This window comes from Chroicocephalus ridibundus, chromosome 5 (genome assembly GCF_963924245.1).
Source record: "Chroicocephalus ridibundus chromosome 5, bChrRid1.1, whole genome shotgun sequence".
Lineage (NCBI taxonomy): Eukaryota > Metazoa > Chordata > Aves > Charadriiformes > Laridae > Chroicocephalus > Chroicocephalus ridibundus.
The window spans coordinates 52,146,565-52,158,800 of NC_086288.1; the positions used below are offsets into that span (position 1 = coordinate 52,146,565).

At 43.0% G+C, this 12,236-nt stretch overlaps 1 protein-coding gene across 1 annotated transcript; it reads right to left on the reverse strand.

Annotated features, from left to right (window-relative positions):
• Positions 1-2,133: 2,133 nt before the first annotated feature.
• Positions 2,134-11,211, reverse strand: TNIP2 (TNFAIP3 interacting protein 2). The gene is made up of 6 exons (XM_063336819.1): positions 10,664-11,211; positions 7,879-8,184; positions 5,853-5,936; positions 5,031-5,315; positions 4,545-4,664; positions 2,134-4,066 (listed from the first exon to the last, which is right to left on the reverse strand). The coding sequence occupies exons 1-6, from the start codon at positions 11,132-11,134 to the stop codon at positions 3,785-3,787; spliced, it is 1,548 nt and encodes a 515-aa protein (XP_063192889.1). The 5' UTR covers positions 11,135-11,211; the 3' UTR covers positions 2,134-3,784.
• Between the last annotated feature and the right edge of the window lie 1,025 nt (positions 11,212-12,236).

A 12,236-nucleotide genomic window follows, 5' to 3' on the forward strand; every position in this document is an offset into this window, starting at 1 on the left:
GAAGTTTTGAGAAGCTTTTTAGGCTCTGTACCACCCATGGTACAAAAGACAGCGTTACTGTTGAGCTTTCTCTCCCTTTGGGACTTTTGGGGTAGGGGCTAACTTCTGAGGCTTCTCTGGGTTGTATTTTCTGAGATTCGGTGAGTCAGTCTTGCCTACAGCTGCTGTCGGGATTGTGTGCTGAGGGCCTACTTCTGCATGGCAACCAACGTAGTTATTAGTAAACAGCATTTACTTTAAAATCGCAAGCAAAATACATCATAATTAGGTCCAGGAACAATGAGAAGCAGCTTGCCAGCACTTGGAGGATAAACCTGGTCTGAAAAGCTCATTGCTGGTGAGACAGCTGCTCGGGAGCTCTGAGCTTGTCTTAGGTCTGAACTCAGGCTGGTTTGGAGAGCAAAACTCGGGGAAGGTAATTTAATGAGGGAGAAATTTAGGAGAAGGGATGGGCTAATCATGAAAGTAACTGGACAAATACATCTTGGCAGCTCTTAATATGCTAAGACACATTCCTACAAGTCCCAGAAGAGACAGTTATCCTGCTTCCTCCCAGCCTTCCTGGACCTACAGAGGTCTTTCTTCTAGTATTGGCATGCCTCTCCAGTACGGGCATTGCTCACCAGCAACAAGGCGTTTACAGAAGCCTGAACGGGTGTTAACTTTGCCTGATAACAGGGTTCAGTTATCTTGGATGCCTTTTGTTTGCCAATAAAGCAAATAAGGAACTGAGTCCCATACAGCCACATATTTTTTCTGTATGGTTTGAAGAGTCTCCTGTGTGAGGACTTGTTTCTGCAGTTTTACAGGTGATGTGTGTTTCAGTGAACAAGCGTGGTACAAATGGATAATGGAAGTTCATGAAGTTTATACTGTTGAAGTTCCTTTCATCTTATGCAGTCACTCTCTTACTCATATGCCTTTATTACTTTCTTTTGGGAAAGGAGCTGGATTTCTTTTACCATTTAACCAAATGAGACACGCATCCAAGTGGCAGAGAAAACCATTCTGAGGCCAGAAGGAGCTTTCCTTAATTTAAAGGGTTCAAAAAAATGCTGGGAACTCCTGGCTGCTTTCACTTCAGTGTTGAGGCAGGGGAGCTGACAGTTTTTATGCATTCTGGTCTACAAGTTGAGGAACCTGAATTATGAGTGTAGGAGGTGGTGGTAATTGCTTGGGATGCCTTGATGTGTATGCTTTGCCTGGTGAGGAGAGGGAAAGTAAAGATTTTTATACTGTTTCTTCAAGAGATCTACCAGTGACTTCAGTGTAAAAGTCAAAGCACTGTTTTCTTAAGAGGAATAGCTTCTGCTTTATAATCCGAAACAAATATTTGCATGTAAGACACTGGTAGCTCTCTACAGTGTGTGTAACTGGTTTCTTGGTTAAGCTGGAGCAAGAAAGAAATATGTAGGGCTTCTTACCAGCCAGAAAAAAAAACTCAGGAGGAAATGGTAAAATAAAATAGCTCTGAAGCGAGGTATTTTTATACTGAAAAACAGCAGATCTGTCCTAGATTTTTGCCTTGGGTATTCAAATTCCAGCCATTTATTGCACAGCTTTAAGTGATAGCTGTAATTTGTGCTTGATCTATAGCTTCACCTGCTTGTGTCTGTTGGTCCAGTGTGGTCCTCTATGGAGATATATCCAGTTTCCCAGCACTGAAGTGCCTTCCTTTCCCAGGATTTGGACTCTAACCTCTGCTTTGACAAGGGGACTAATTCACAAGTCTTAAAACAACTAGAATCGGTACTATTAATTTCTTTGTACTGCAGATTCTCATATCTAATTCTTGCATCTATTTCTAATAGTTCTAGGTCAGTCTGTCCAGCTGTACCCACAGGGATTAGCCCAAGTGGAAACCCACAGCAGACTTGAGCTTCTGACTGATGTATGTAAGGCAGTGATGATCTCAAAAGCCATAAAAAACAATGCCACTGCCAAGATCTAACTTACTTTATTGTTGTGTTTGTCTTTGTGACTATCTTGTAATGTTAATCACTAAAAAAGGTCCATATTCTGCTCCATCAATCACTGGTGATATAGTATTGGTGTGCATTGAAGCTGTAAACAAGGCTTGTCTAATGAGAACAGTCAGAAAAAGTAAGATTAGCTTATGCCACAGGAAGTTTAATCATGTTTCTCAGCCTATATTCTGTGGGCTGCATCTGATCTTCAAGACCTTAAAAGGCAATGTATAAAATGGTTGCTAAAAAAAAGGAAAAAAAAATAATAAAAATCTCTGCATGTTTGTGCATGTTGTATTGGGAAAAACAAGCTAGTAATCAATCATAGGTTTGCAATCGGTTTAAGATTAGATTAATAAGAACCATTACACCTGCACACTGCATGCAATGGTCCATGCATTTTTTTTTTTGGTAAAATCCTACCCAAGGCAACATTGGAATAAACCATCATCTTCCTTTGGGGCTGTAACAGGATCATGAAAAGGAAATATCAAGGAAAATATCCTCCTAAAGTATAGCACTGGGAAGGAAGCAAAGCAGAAGACAAGTGTTGTTATACAAAGTAAGTTTTCTTTAATTATTGAAAGGTTGTGGTTGTATTAGGACTTTACTTTGTATCCTGTCCTTAACTCCAGCTCTGACATGGTGAGAAACACCTGGAGCCAAGACTGAAAAAACCTGCAGCCCTGTTACATTTGTACACCTTAACTTCTGATACTTCTTCAGAAAACAGTCCCCTGACATTTGCTGAAGTTATCTCCAGTGTAGATAGGATAAGAAGAAATTTATGCTAGCACTGGTGTCGTCACAGATGCGTGGCAAGGTAGGGCATTAAATGTGTTCTTGTGCATCTGAAAGGTCATTCTTCCTCTCATAAGTGAGGAGTGATTTTTTTTTCAATGTATTTGAAAATAGTCTGGGACACTGGTTATCACTGAAGTAATGAAATAACTCATATCTGAAACATGACGTTTAGTTATCCCTTAGTATAGTTACTGGGACTATTTCACATTTAAATACTTAGACTGAAAGAGAGATTTTTGACCACTTTACTAATGTAGTAAAGCAACTGCACAATCACTTTTATTATAAAAATAATCCCTAGGTAAAATAGGAATACAATCAATAATTACACAAATACACATTTACAAACGTGTAAAATAGTTACTTACGGCACAGAAAAAATAAATATCCCTGTACATTGTTTCTGTGCAAAAAGACAGGCTAGTTTTAGTCAATAACCAGCCCTTTCATGTTTTTTTCACTTCTCCTGATTTCAGTTGACACGAGGATTTTCAGATGAGATGTCTGAAAGTTCAGCCTCAATAGACAAGAAAATACTTTGCTTTTAATCCAGATAAAGCACAGCAAGGTTTTTCCTATCTTCTGCCAAAATGCTCCTCCCCCGTTCTTCAGCCTGCATTTTTGGAAGAGGAGGAAAATTTCAAGTTCAGTAATTTTTTTCACAAGCCTCCAGACTGCTGTCAAGAATTAGACTTGAATACGAGTCAAGCTGCACTCTGAAGCTAACTACCACTGTAGGTTCCAGTTTAGTCTGTAGTAGAATTTGCATTATGCTTGCCTTCCTTGTAGGTGTCAAAAATAATTCTTCATAAAAGCACTTTGCTTTATCTTGAAGTATTTCATACAGTCCAAGAGAAGGTGAAATCAAATAAGAGGTAGATATTGTTCATCCTCCTAATTCCTAAGAGCTGTCCATTCGAATGTCTCTGGTTTAGGACTGTAGGAGATATGCATAGAGCAAAGTTTCACTGTCTTTAAAGTAGTGATCAACTTACAAGCCTCACATCACGTGGTCACTGACAACATTCAGCAACGTGCTTGAGGAATTCATCACTGAGTTCATCACTGAAAAACCTCATACAATGAGGGCATCTAAGTTCACCCTGTGCCCTGCCCTCAGATCCTGAGTTTCCATTGTCCACAGGAGGAGAAGCTTGTTCAGACTGTGAAGGTGTTCTTCTCGTGCCTGTTTGGCCTGGGCTATTGCCTCGTAGATGTTCAACGTTCGTCTGTACGTACATATGATTTTGGTTACCAATGTGAACTCTGAAATGACTGCTTGTGTCTCTTGAGTCCTGGAATGATAAAGAGAAGTTCTTGAAAAAGATGCAGTAAAAAGGTATTCTTTAACAGAATATTTTATCATCTCTATTCGAAACACTACTCGTGTTTTCATCAGAAGATTTATAAATAAAGTATGCATTGTTTTTTTAAGTTTTCTTAACATAATTGCAAAGAAGGTTTGTAGAAAACACAGAATATAGTCAGTATGCTACTTTGTGTTAGAAGAGTCCTGGCTGTTCTCTTCCTTCTAAGCATTCATATTGATCCAAAAGAGAAGGAAAATGGACTGGAAAGGGGTATTACACATGTATTGGGAAGCATCTCCACTAGAAATGACTATGAAATAATGTAAGTTTTTGATAGCTGCACTGAGCTGAAATGGTTTTAGAAGTACTAGGATTTTTTTCTTTAAATATATTTAAAACTATACTTTAGTCCTGAATCCTGTTGACATGCTTTAATTGAAAAAGTAGCATGTTGCTTTCTTACCTGTCTTCTTGCTAGCTGGTGTTGAAGACATGCAACTTCTGCCTGAAGCTCTTGTATTTTACTCTGTGCTCGTTCTCTGTCTGATCTCTCAGATGTGAAATCATCTTTATAAACTAGGACCTGAAAAAGAATTACTATGTTAATATTTTATAAATTAGACTACTGGCAGGTTACATTAAAAAGTTGAGGCTGTGATTCCTTTGTTTGTAAATACTTAGTCCCAGAATCTCAATATTATCATATCTGTACTTTAAAGGTATTTGTATTTATTTTTCAGATCTTTCTTAATCTTGTATTAAAACCACAGAACTGCATTCAGTTCTTTAAGTAGTGTTTTTAAATCTGTGTTGTTAAGTATCAGTGTAGCCAAGTGTGCCAAGACAAGTGGCAAATGTCAAAAGAAATAATTTTTTTTTCCCCTCTGGACTTCAGTGGTCTGGGGAGAAACTAAGAATTCCCATTTCTAGGAAAAAGAAACTTAATGACCTGTTGCTCCAGCATTTGTATGCGCTCGTTATCTCCTTCGCTAGCCTTCTTCACATCTTCTAATTCTCTCTTTGTTTTTATGCATTCATTCATTTTTTCTTCCAGTAGCTTGTTTAACCGGAATATCTCCTTGTGCATCAGGTCAGAATTCGTTTGTGCGGGTGTTACACCGTGCTGCTGCTGCTCCAGTTGTGACTTCATCTCTTTTAGCTGCAAGTGGAGTCGCTTCACATACTCATCCCTACTCGCATCGTATTTCTGCCATTTTGCATTTAAGTCTTCCACCTGAAAGATTACCCAGGAGAGTCATGAAGAACATGAAGACACAAACTTCCAAGCTTTTGTAGACTATCTATATGCGCAGGAGAAAAATTCTCAAAAATATAATACAATATGCTGACTCAACCGTTGAGTGTGGGTAAGCCACTTTACAGGACAGCCAAAGATTATCATGCTATATAGCCAGGCTCTTCACGGGCAGCCTTCCCCATTTGCCAATCCATAGGGACAGCTTAAAATAATACGGAATGTGAGGGGTTGGCAGTCACCCTGTGGTGGAATACTGATGCACAGAAGGAACACAAAAATAATGTTCTTCTGCAGTGTATTTTTAACAACAAAACCCCAATACATTAAAAATAATGTACTAAGTTGTTCTTAGCTAAGGGAACAAAGACTATATGCCATGCTGAAAGGACTAAAAAAAAATATTTTGTCGCATTAAACTGCCACTTAACTAGATTAACCAGGCCTTACCTATTCCAAATTTACTGTAATTCAAAACAATCAAATCTTAATCTTGTACAGAATGAAAGTACTCACGTGAGCCACTTTTTGTTTTAACATCCTGTTTTCATCTTGTAGGTTGCAGATAAGAGCTTGAAGTGAAGTTTCATTGTCTAAAAGCTATAATTTTCAGATAAAGGAAGTGTTACTTTAATACAAAAATCCCAAATGCTACTTAGTTATGCTGTTAAACTGGAAGTAATCTTTTTTTTAAATGCCTCTAAAACTATTTGCTATCAGTGAAACTTACATACGTGAAGGTCTACTTATTCCTATATAGTATATTTCTAAATACTAATAGTATAGCCTATAGCTTTTATTATTAATAAGCAGAGTAAAAATGTACTCAGGTTTTTACCACCTTGGTATTGCTTTTAAATACATCTGTGTGGTGTCATAAAACCGTATCTATCTTACCAAATTCTGAGCCCACTAAAGGTAACAAGAAAAACACCACGCATTTTACATGCATGAGGGTCTACATTGGTGACAACAGAGCTTAACAGTTTACACAAACTCCTTGGAAACTACTTGTTTGGAGTGGGGGAATGCATGACAAAGACACAGATGTGCCTTCATCTTGCTTTGTTATTACTGTCAATTTTGGCCAGTGCTAGGAAGAAATTACTGAGGGGGGGAAAAAAACCCAGCTTGCTAAATAATTGACTAAAATGATACCTCTTTTTTACAGTTGTGACATCTGCTTAAAAAAACCCCGGTGTACGTGAGTAATATAGAACACGTTTGTACAAAATTCCCTAGAATCAGCTAGTAATTGCATCTGAAATTTCTCTTCTTCAACAGGGAAGTCCCCACTGTACAAGGTTAGCTACTTATTACATATATCAAAGTCAATCAAGTTTCCTGTCTATCAATTACACGTAAAATATGATAATACTAAATGCTTCAAGTCCCTTAAGTCCTTTTTTCTCATGTCTAGTCAACCTCTAACTATTTCTTACGGGTAACTTTAACGTGAATAAGTTTTCTTTGGAAATGGTCCTGAGATGTTTTGCAAAGCAGAAGTGAGGATGTATAGAATTTACCATAAACGCATAGATGAGTGGTCATGTAAAACACAGCATTGCCACTACGTAGCAGTAAGAGCATGAGACAGAATTATTCTTTTTTGTGAGAATTGGCTGTAACATCCTACTCACTACTCCGATCTGTTATTGGAGGCAGGACCGCTAATGTTATTTCCTTATGATATTATCATGAATTACCTAATGACTCTGCCCTGTCGTGACTTCTGGAACAACAGAACAACACCATCTACCTCTACCCTACGCAGAAAAGCTTCAGCTAAGGTGATAATGTGGCAAAGCCACACAGCCATTAGCAAAGTACGCCAAAATCCAGGTGTTTCTTTGTGCCCCTCAGCAGCATTTCTGCCACCTTCCTGTCGTGAAGCAATTTTTCTAAACATCGCTGCTGGAGAGAAACAGGGGGGTCACTGGGGGTTCAGGGGGGAACCCCAGAGCCAAAAAAAAAAAAAAAGGTAAGGCACCTTGACTCATTCTTCCCTAACCAATTTTCTGTAGGTCTGTACTACGTGTGCAAAGCCAAAAACTAATCTGAGAATCTGAGAAGACCACGTGCTATAGAGTTCTTAATATAAATGCTACTTCAAAATATCTCTACTTTGTTTTGTGATTTAGATGCTTAAAAAAAGTAATCAGGAGATACCACCTTCAAAAGCACAGCACCATCTAGTGATGCACAGAAGCATGCTGAGGTATAAAGAAAGTATATGCAGGGAAGAATTGTAATCATGGAATTGCTGAGGTTTGAAGGGACCTGTCAAGATCCTCTCCTCTCCAGAAAAAGCCTCTGATGATGAGATAAATGAGATGGCCAAAATGCAAGTGATTTAGGATGGAAGCAGGTGACAGTTTTTGGTACTCAGAATTGTTCAGAGCTTGCCATGGTAGTCTTCTCACCCTACGTGAAATCATTTAAAGGGATGTTTCTCACCACTTGCCAGTTAGAACTATCACATTGTAATTAACACCTCAGAAGTTAATAAGACTTTAAAGAAACATAGTAGCAGTAAGAATACCTGATTAGATCTTTCGGTAGGTATCTGGTCATCTGAATTCCCCTTCTCTTTTCTTTGCTTCTCTTCTAGACATTTTGCCAGATGTTGACACATTTCTGCTGTGGATGCCAATTTGCGTTGAAGTTGGTGAGTTTCGTCAGTGAGTGAACGGCACAAAACATCGCTGGTGGCCTGAGCCTTCTCTCTCTCTGCCAAGCTCTTCTGAAGTCGTAAGATTTCTCTCTCCTTTTCATATGGAGGCTGATTTATCATTTGCTGTATCTCTCCATTTTTCTCCTCTAGTTGCTGATTCAACCTCTGTACTTCCTAAACATAAGGGGGAGGGGAAGCTATTTAAAAGCAAAGTAAACTCAAAAGCCAAAATATGTCTAAGACTGAACGCCATATTGCAGTAATTCCATATTGCTCCTATACTCACTGCAAAGTACTTTAAAAGTAAAATAAATCCAATTAATTTCTATATAATCACTCAACTTTGGAACTGACAGATCAGTCAATCAAAATCAAGAACTACTTGGACAGTTATACAAGCAAGCACTTCCTAGTCAGTCGAATGAAGAAATAGCAAGCAAAAATTCAGGAAAATTTTATAAAAGATATACAGCACCAACAAACTAAAGATAGAACTTAGAAGAAACAAATTTAAAAGGACTAACTATGGAGACTGAAAAATGCTTACTGGACCTGCATTCTAAATTACTAGATGGTAGAGGTTTTCCTCAAAAACAAAATGGAACTGGAAAGTCCAGTTTTGGGGTGTTGGTTTATTTTTTTATTTCTTTTTAATCAAAAGCTAGTGAAGTGTATTCATTGCCTGGCACTGTCACAAGGACAAAGCAGAGGGAGCACACATGGCGACTTTCCCACTTAGGAAAGGGTGAGTGGTAAGCACAAGCAAACAGAAAATGAAGTCTGTGTGGCAGCAATGACTCTATTTTGGCCATAGCCGGACTCTCCGAGGTATGCAAGGGGATCTGACATACTCTTAGGAAGCAACCGTGTATCTTGTTGCCGCACGTTCTTGTTGAATTACTCTGTGCTCTGTGGGGTCATCCACACTGCATTAAGTTAATATCTCTGCAGGTGTTTTGAGAAGGAAGAAGTTTGCTTGCTTACTGGGGTAAACCACTCTGTAGTACCATGTGTCTGAAGGACACCAGTCCTGACTTTGTCAAAAACAGCTTGTGCTTGTTATCCTCAAAAAGTAGCAGATGTTGGTAACAGAAACCTCTGCAGCACTGCTCCTCCAGAATCAATGATGCCCTGGATGCCAGCATGGACCATGAGACAGGTACAAGCTTGACTCTACCTTTCTATTTCTTTGGGAGGGCTTAATGGAGCTGTAAATCACAGGAAGCATTCTTCTTTGCCAGCACGTAGGCCTCTGACTTCACAATGTCTTTTTTTTTGTTATTATTATTTTTAGTGACAATGATTTCAGTGTTTCTGATTGGGCGTAAAATATTTAGTTCTAAAAAGAATAAAATTAATATCTAACTTACAGAAATAGGACTTGTTCTTATTACTGACGTTTAAGTTCTTCAGCATCACGCTAAATTTCCCCTTTGCTATAGATTAAAGACATCTAGTGTCAAAATATATTCAGATACCACAGTTTTGTCATCAGTTTGCAAAATGTCAGTAAGATCATCTCTTATTACAAATTTCCAAACTTGAACTTATTTAAATGTATTTTAAGTGAGTGTCATATATGGAAAATGTTTTGTATAAGCATTAGGTCAAGAGATTACTTATGACAAAAATACTTGTTTCAATTTTAAGTACTGCTTTTCAGTTTGGAAATTCCTTTATGCAGCTTCATATAGAAAGAAATGCTTTAAAATTCTTTAAGTATTTCAGACTGAACATGGGAAAGTCTTAATGACAGTAACAAAAACAGCGCTTGTGGTGGATGGGAGGGGATGCAATTTTGAGACTTCTTTTTCCTGTCATAAAAGATATCAATTTCCCTTATCTATCTCCTCACAATACAGACTTGACAGTTACTTCTCCAAGTATGAACATGGTGCCTTAATATCAATACAAAAATCCATTTTTAAGGGCACTTTAAAGAAAAACAAAAACAAAACACATCACTAATAAAAAATGGTGGCATAAGTTGTTTATCTTACAGAACAAAACTGTTGCATCTGGTAAAGAGAAGGGTCTTCAGTAAGTAATATGGAACTTCCAAATTTAGGAGGTTTTACTATTTTTTTCCTTCTCCTTGTGGAAATAGTTGCACGAAGATTTATAATGCCACGCTAAGTTTTTGTTTCAGGCTTTTATGGTTTAGCTTCTTGAACTTAAGGCCGTGGGAACTACTGTTGGATAGAGTTGCTCTGGCGAGAGTCCAGCTCTGGGCACACAGCAATGGAGCAAGACCTGTCAAGTGCACTGGCATTGCATCGCGGGGGTCGACAAGACATCTCGGGGCTCAACAACACATTTGTGCGGGCTTTGCCACCGCCAGCTCGCCATGCCACCCCGGGCAAGTCCCACCAAGTTGTCGCCCCGATCCATTTCCATAAACGCGAGTGAGCAGCCTGAATGCCCACCGTCTGCATCCTCCATTCAGGACAACCACGGCTGGGTTTACTAAGCTTAAATTACTCTCTTTTTTTTTCTTTTTTTTTTTTTTTTTTTTTCCCCCTAGCGAGGAGCACGGAAAGCACCCCTCCCGGGCTGGATGCTGCTGCAGCCGGGTACACTACACCCCCTCTCCGCCCCGCGGAGGCGAAGGGCCACCGGCCAGCGCGGCTGCCGGGGCGGTCGCGGTTTTTACCTGGCTCAGCGCTTCCATTTTCGTCGCCGACAGTCGCTGGCTGTCCCTCAGCTGCTCCCTGGCCTGCCCCAGCTGCTCCAGCAGGCTCTCCACCAGCGAGGGGGCCGGCTCTGCGCCCGCCGCCCCCGCCTCGGCGCCCGCCGCCGCCTGCTGCTGCTCCCGGATGGTGGCCCGCAGCTCCCGGATGGTGGCCTCCTTGGCGGCCAGCTGCAGCTGGAGGTGCTTCAGCTGCTGCGCGGACTCGTGGTACAAGGTGCAGAGCGCGTTGTAGCGAGGGACTTTGTTCTTCAGGCTCCGGTTCTCCCGGTGCAGCTTCTCCAGCGTCTCCTCCACCTGCCTGAAGCGGGCCGCCAAGGGCTCCGTGCTGCTCGCCTCGCTTACCGAGCACATGGCCGGGGAAGGGGAGCTGTGGTCACGCTGCTCCCCCTTCTCTTTCTTCTCCAGGGCCAGCAGTAATCCGCCCAGGTGCATATAAACCCGGAGAGGAGCCAGGCAGGGCTGGGGCTGCTGCTTCGCTCTTCCGCCTTCTCTGTTGGGGGGAGGAGGATGGCCGCTTTTCTTTAAGGGCTCGCAGGGCCCGCCTGCTGCCCTTCCCCTTCCCTTTCTCCGCCGCTTTCCTCCGGCGTAAGGCGGGCCGGGCCGCGCTCCGCCTCCGCCCAGCGGGGGAACCCCGCCGCGGGGAAGGGCAGCGGGGGAGGCGGCCCCGGGGGCAAGGCGGGCCGGGTAACCCCGGCGGGGGGCGAAGGGGAGCGAAAGGCAGCCGGGGGCTGCACCGGGGAAGGCGGGGACGGGAGCGTGGTGAAACCAGAGAGAGGGGGCCGGGGGCGAGCGGGAGGTTGCTGAGGGGACGGGGGAAGTCCGGCCTGAAGGAGGCGCCGCTGAGGGGAGGTGGCTGAGGTGAATGGGGCGGGGGGGGGGGGGGGACAATCTGAAGGAGGGGCGGCTGAGGGGAGAGCTGGGTCCGGGGAGGACGAGGGGCCGCCAAGGGGGCTCCAGGACGAACGAGGGGTGGGGGGGTGTGGGTGTCATGGTGAAGGTGGGACCGGCGGGAGGCCGCTGAAGTGGGGGCGAGGGTCCTTCCAGGAGCCGTAGGACGGGGCTGGCCCCGCGTTGCGAAAGCCCCGTCCGTAGCGCGGCGTACCAGCCGGAGCCAAGCGGGAATTCCCGGCTCGGAAGGGAACTTTCCCTCCCGGCGGCGACCCCCGCGACCGCGCCGCTGGCCCCGCTCCGCTTCCCTGATAGGCCCCGGAGGTGGCCGGGCCGGGCCTGGCGGGGCGGCCTCCTGCCCGCGGCCCTGCCACCTCCGGCCGGCCCTCGCCCCGGCTCAGCGGGCGGCCCTGCAGGCCCAGCAGCGGGGGCTCTGCTCGGGCCCTGCCGCTGCGAAGGGTAGAGAAACCCCCAGAAAATCCCATATAGTGCGTTGGGTCGGTGTCGGTGGTAACGGGATGGCTTTGGACCCGGGCAAAGCAGCACATCCCTCCTCAAAGGCTGCGTGCCTTTGCAGATTTCTGAGGAGAAGGTTGCTTAGCAAGGACTCCGAGGAGACCAAAATCTTTCGGTCATCAAAATTCAC

Excerpts from the sequence above, each read along its gene's own strand:
- TNIP2 (XM_063336819.1), bottom strand. The coding sequence starts at position 11,134 with ATGCACCTGGGCGGATTACTGCTGGCCCTGGAGAAGAAAGAGAAGGGG. Across the intron at positions 8,185-10,663 it reads AAATGGAAGCGCTGAGCCAG|GAAGTACAGAGGTTGAATCA; the intron begins GTAAAAACCGCG and ends CCTTATGTTTAG. Across the intron at positions 4,665-5,030 it reads TACAAATGCTGGAGCAACAG|GTCCTAGTTTATAAAGATGA; the intron begins GTCATTAAGTTT and ends ATTCTTTTTCAG.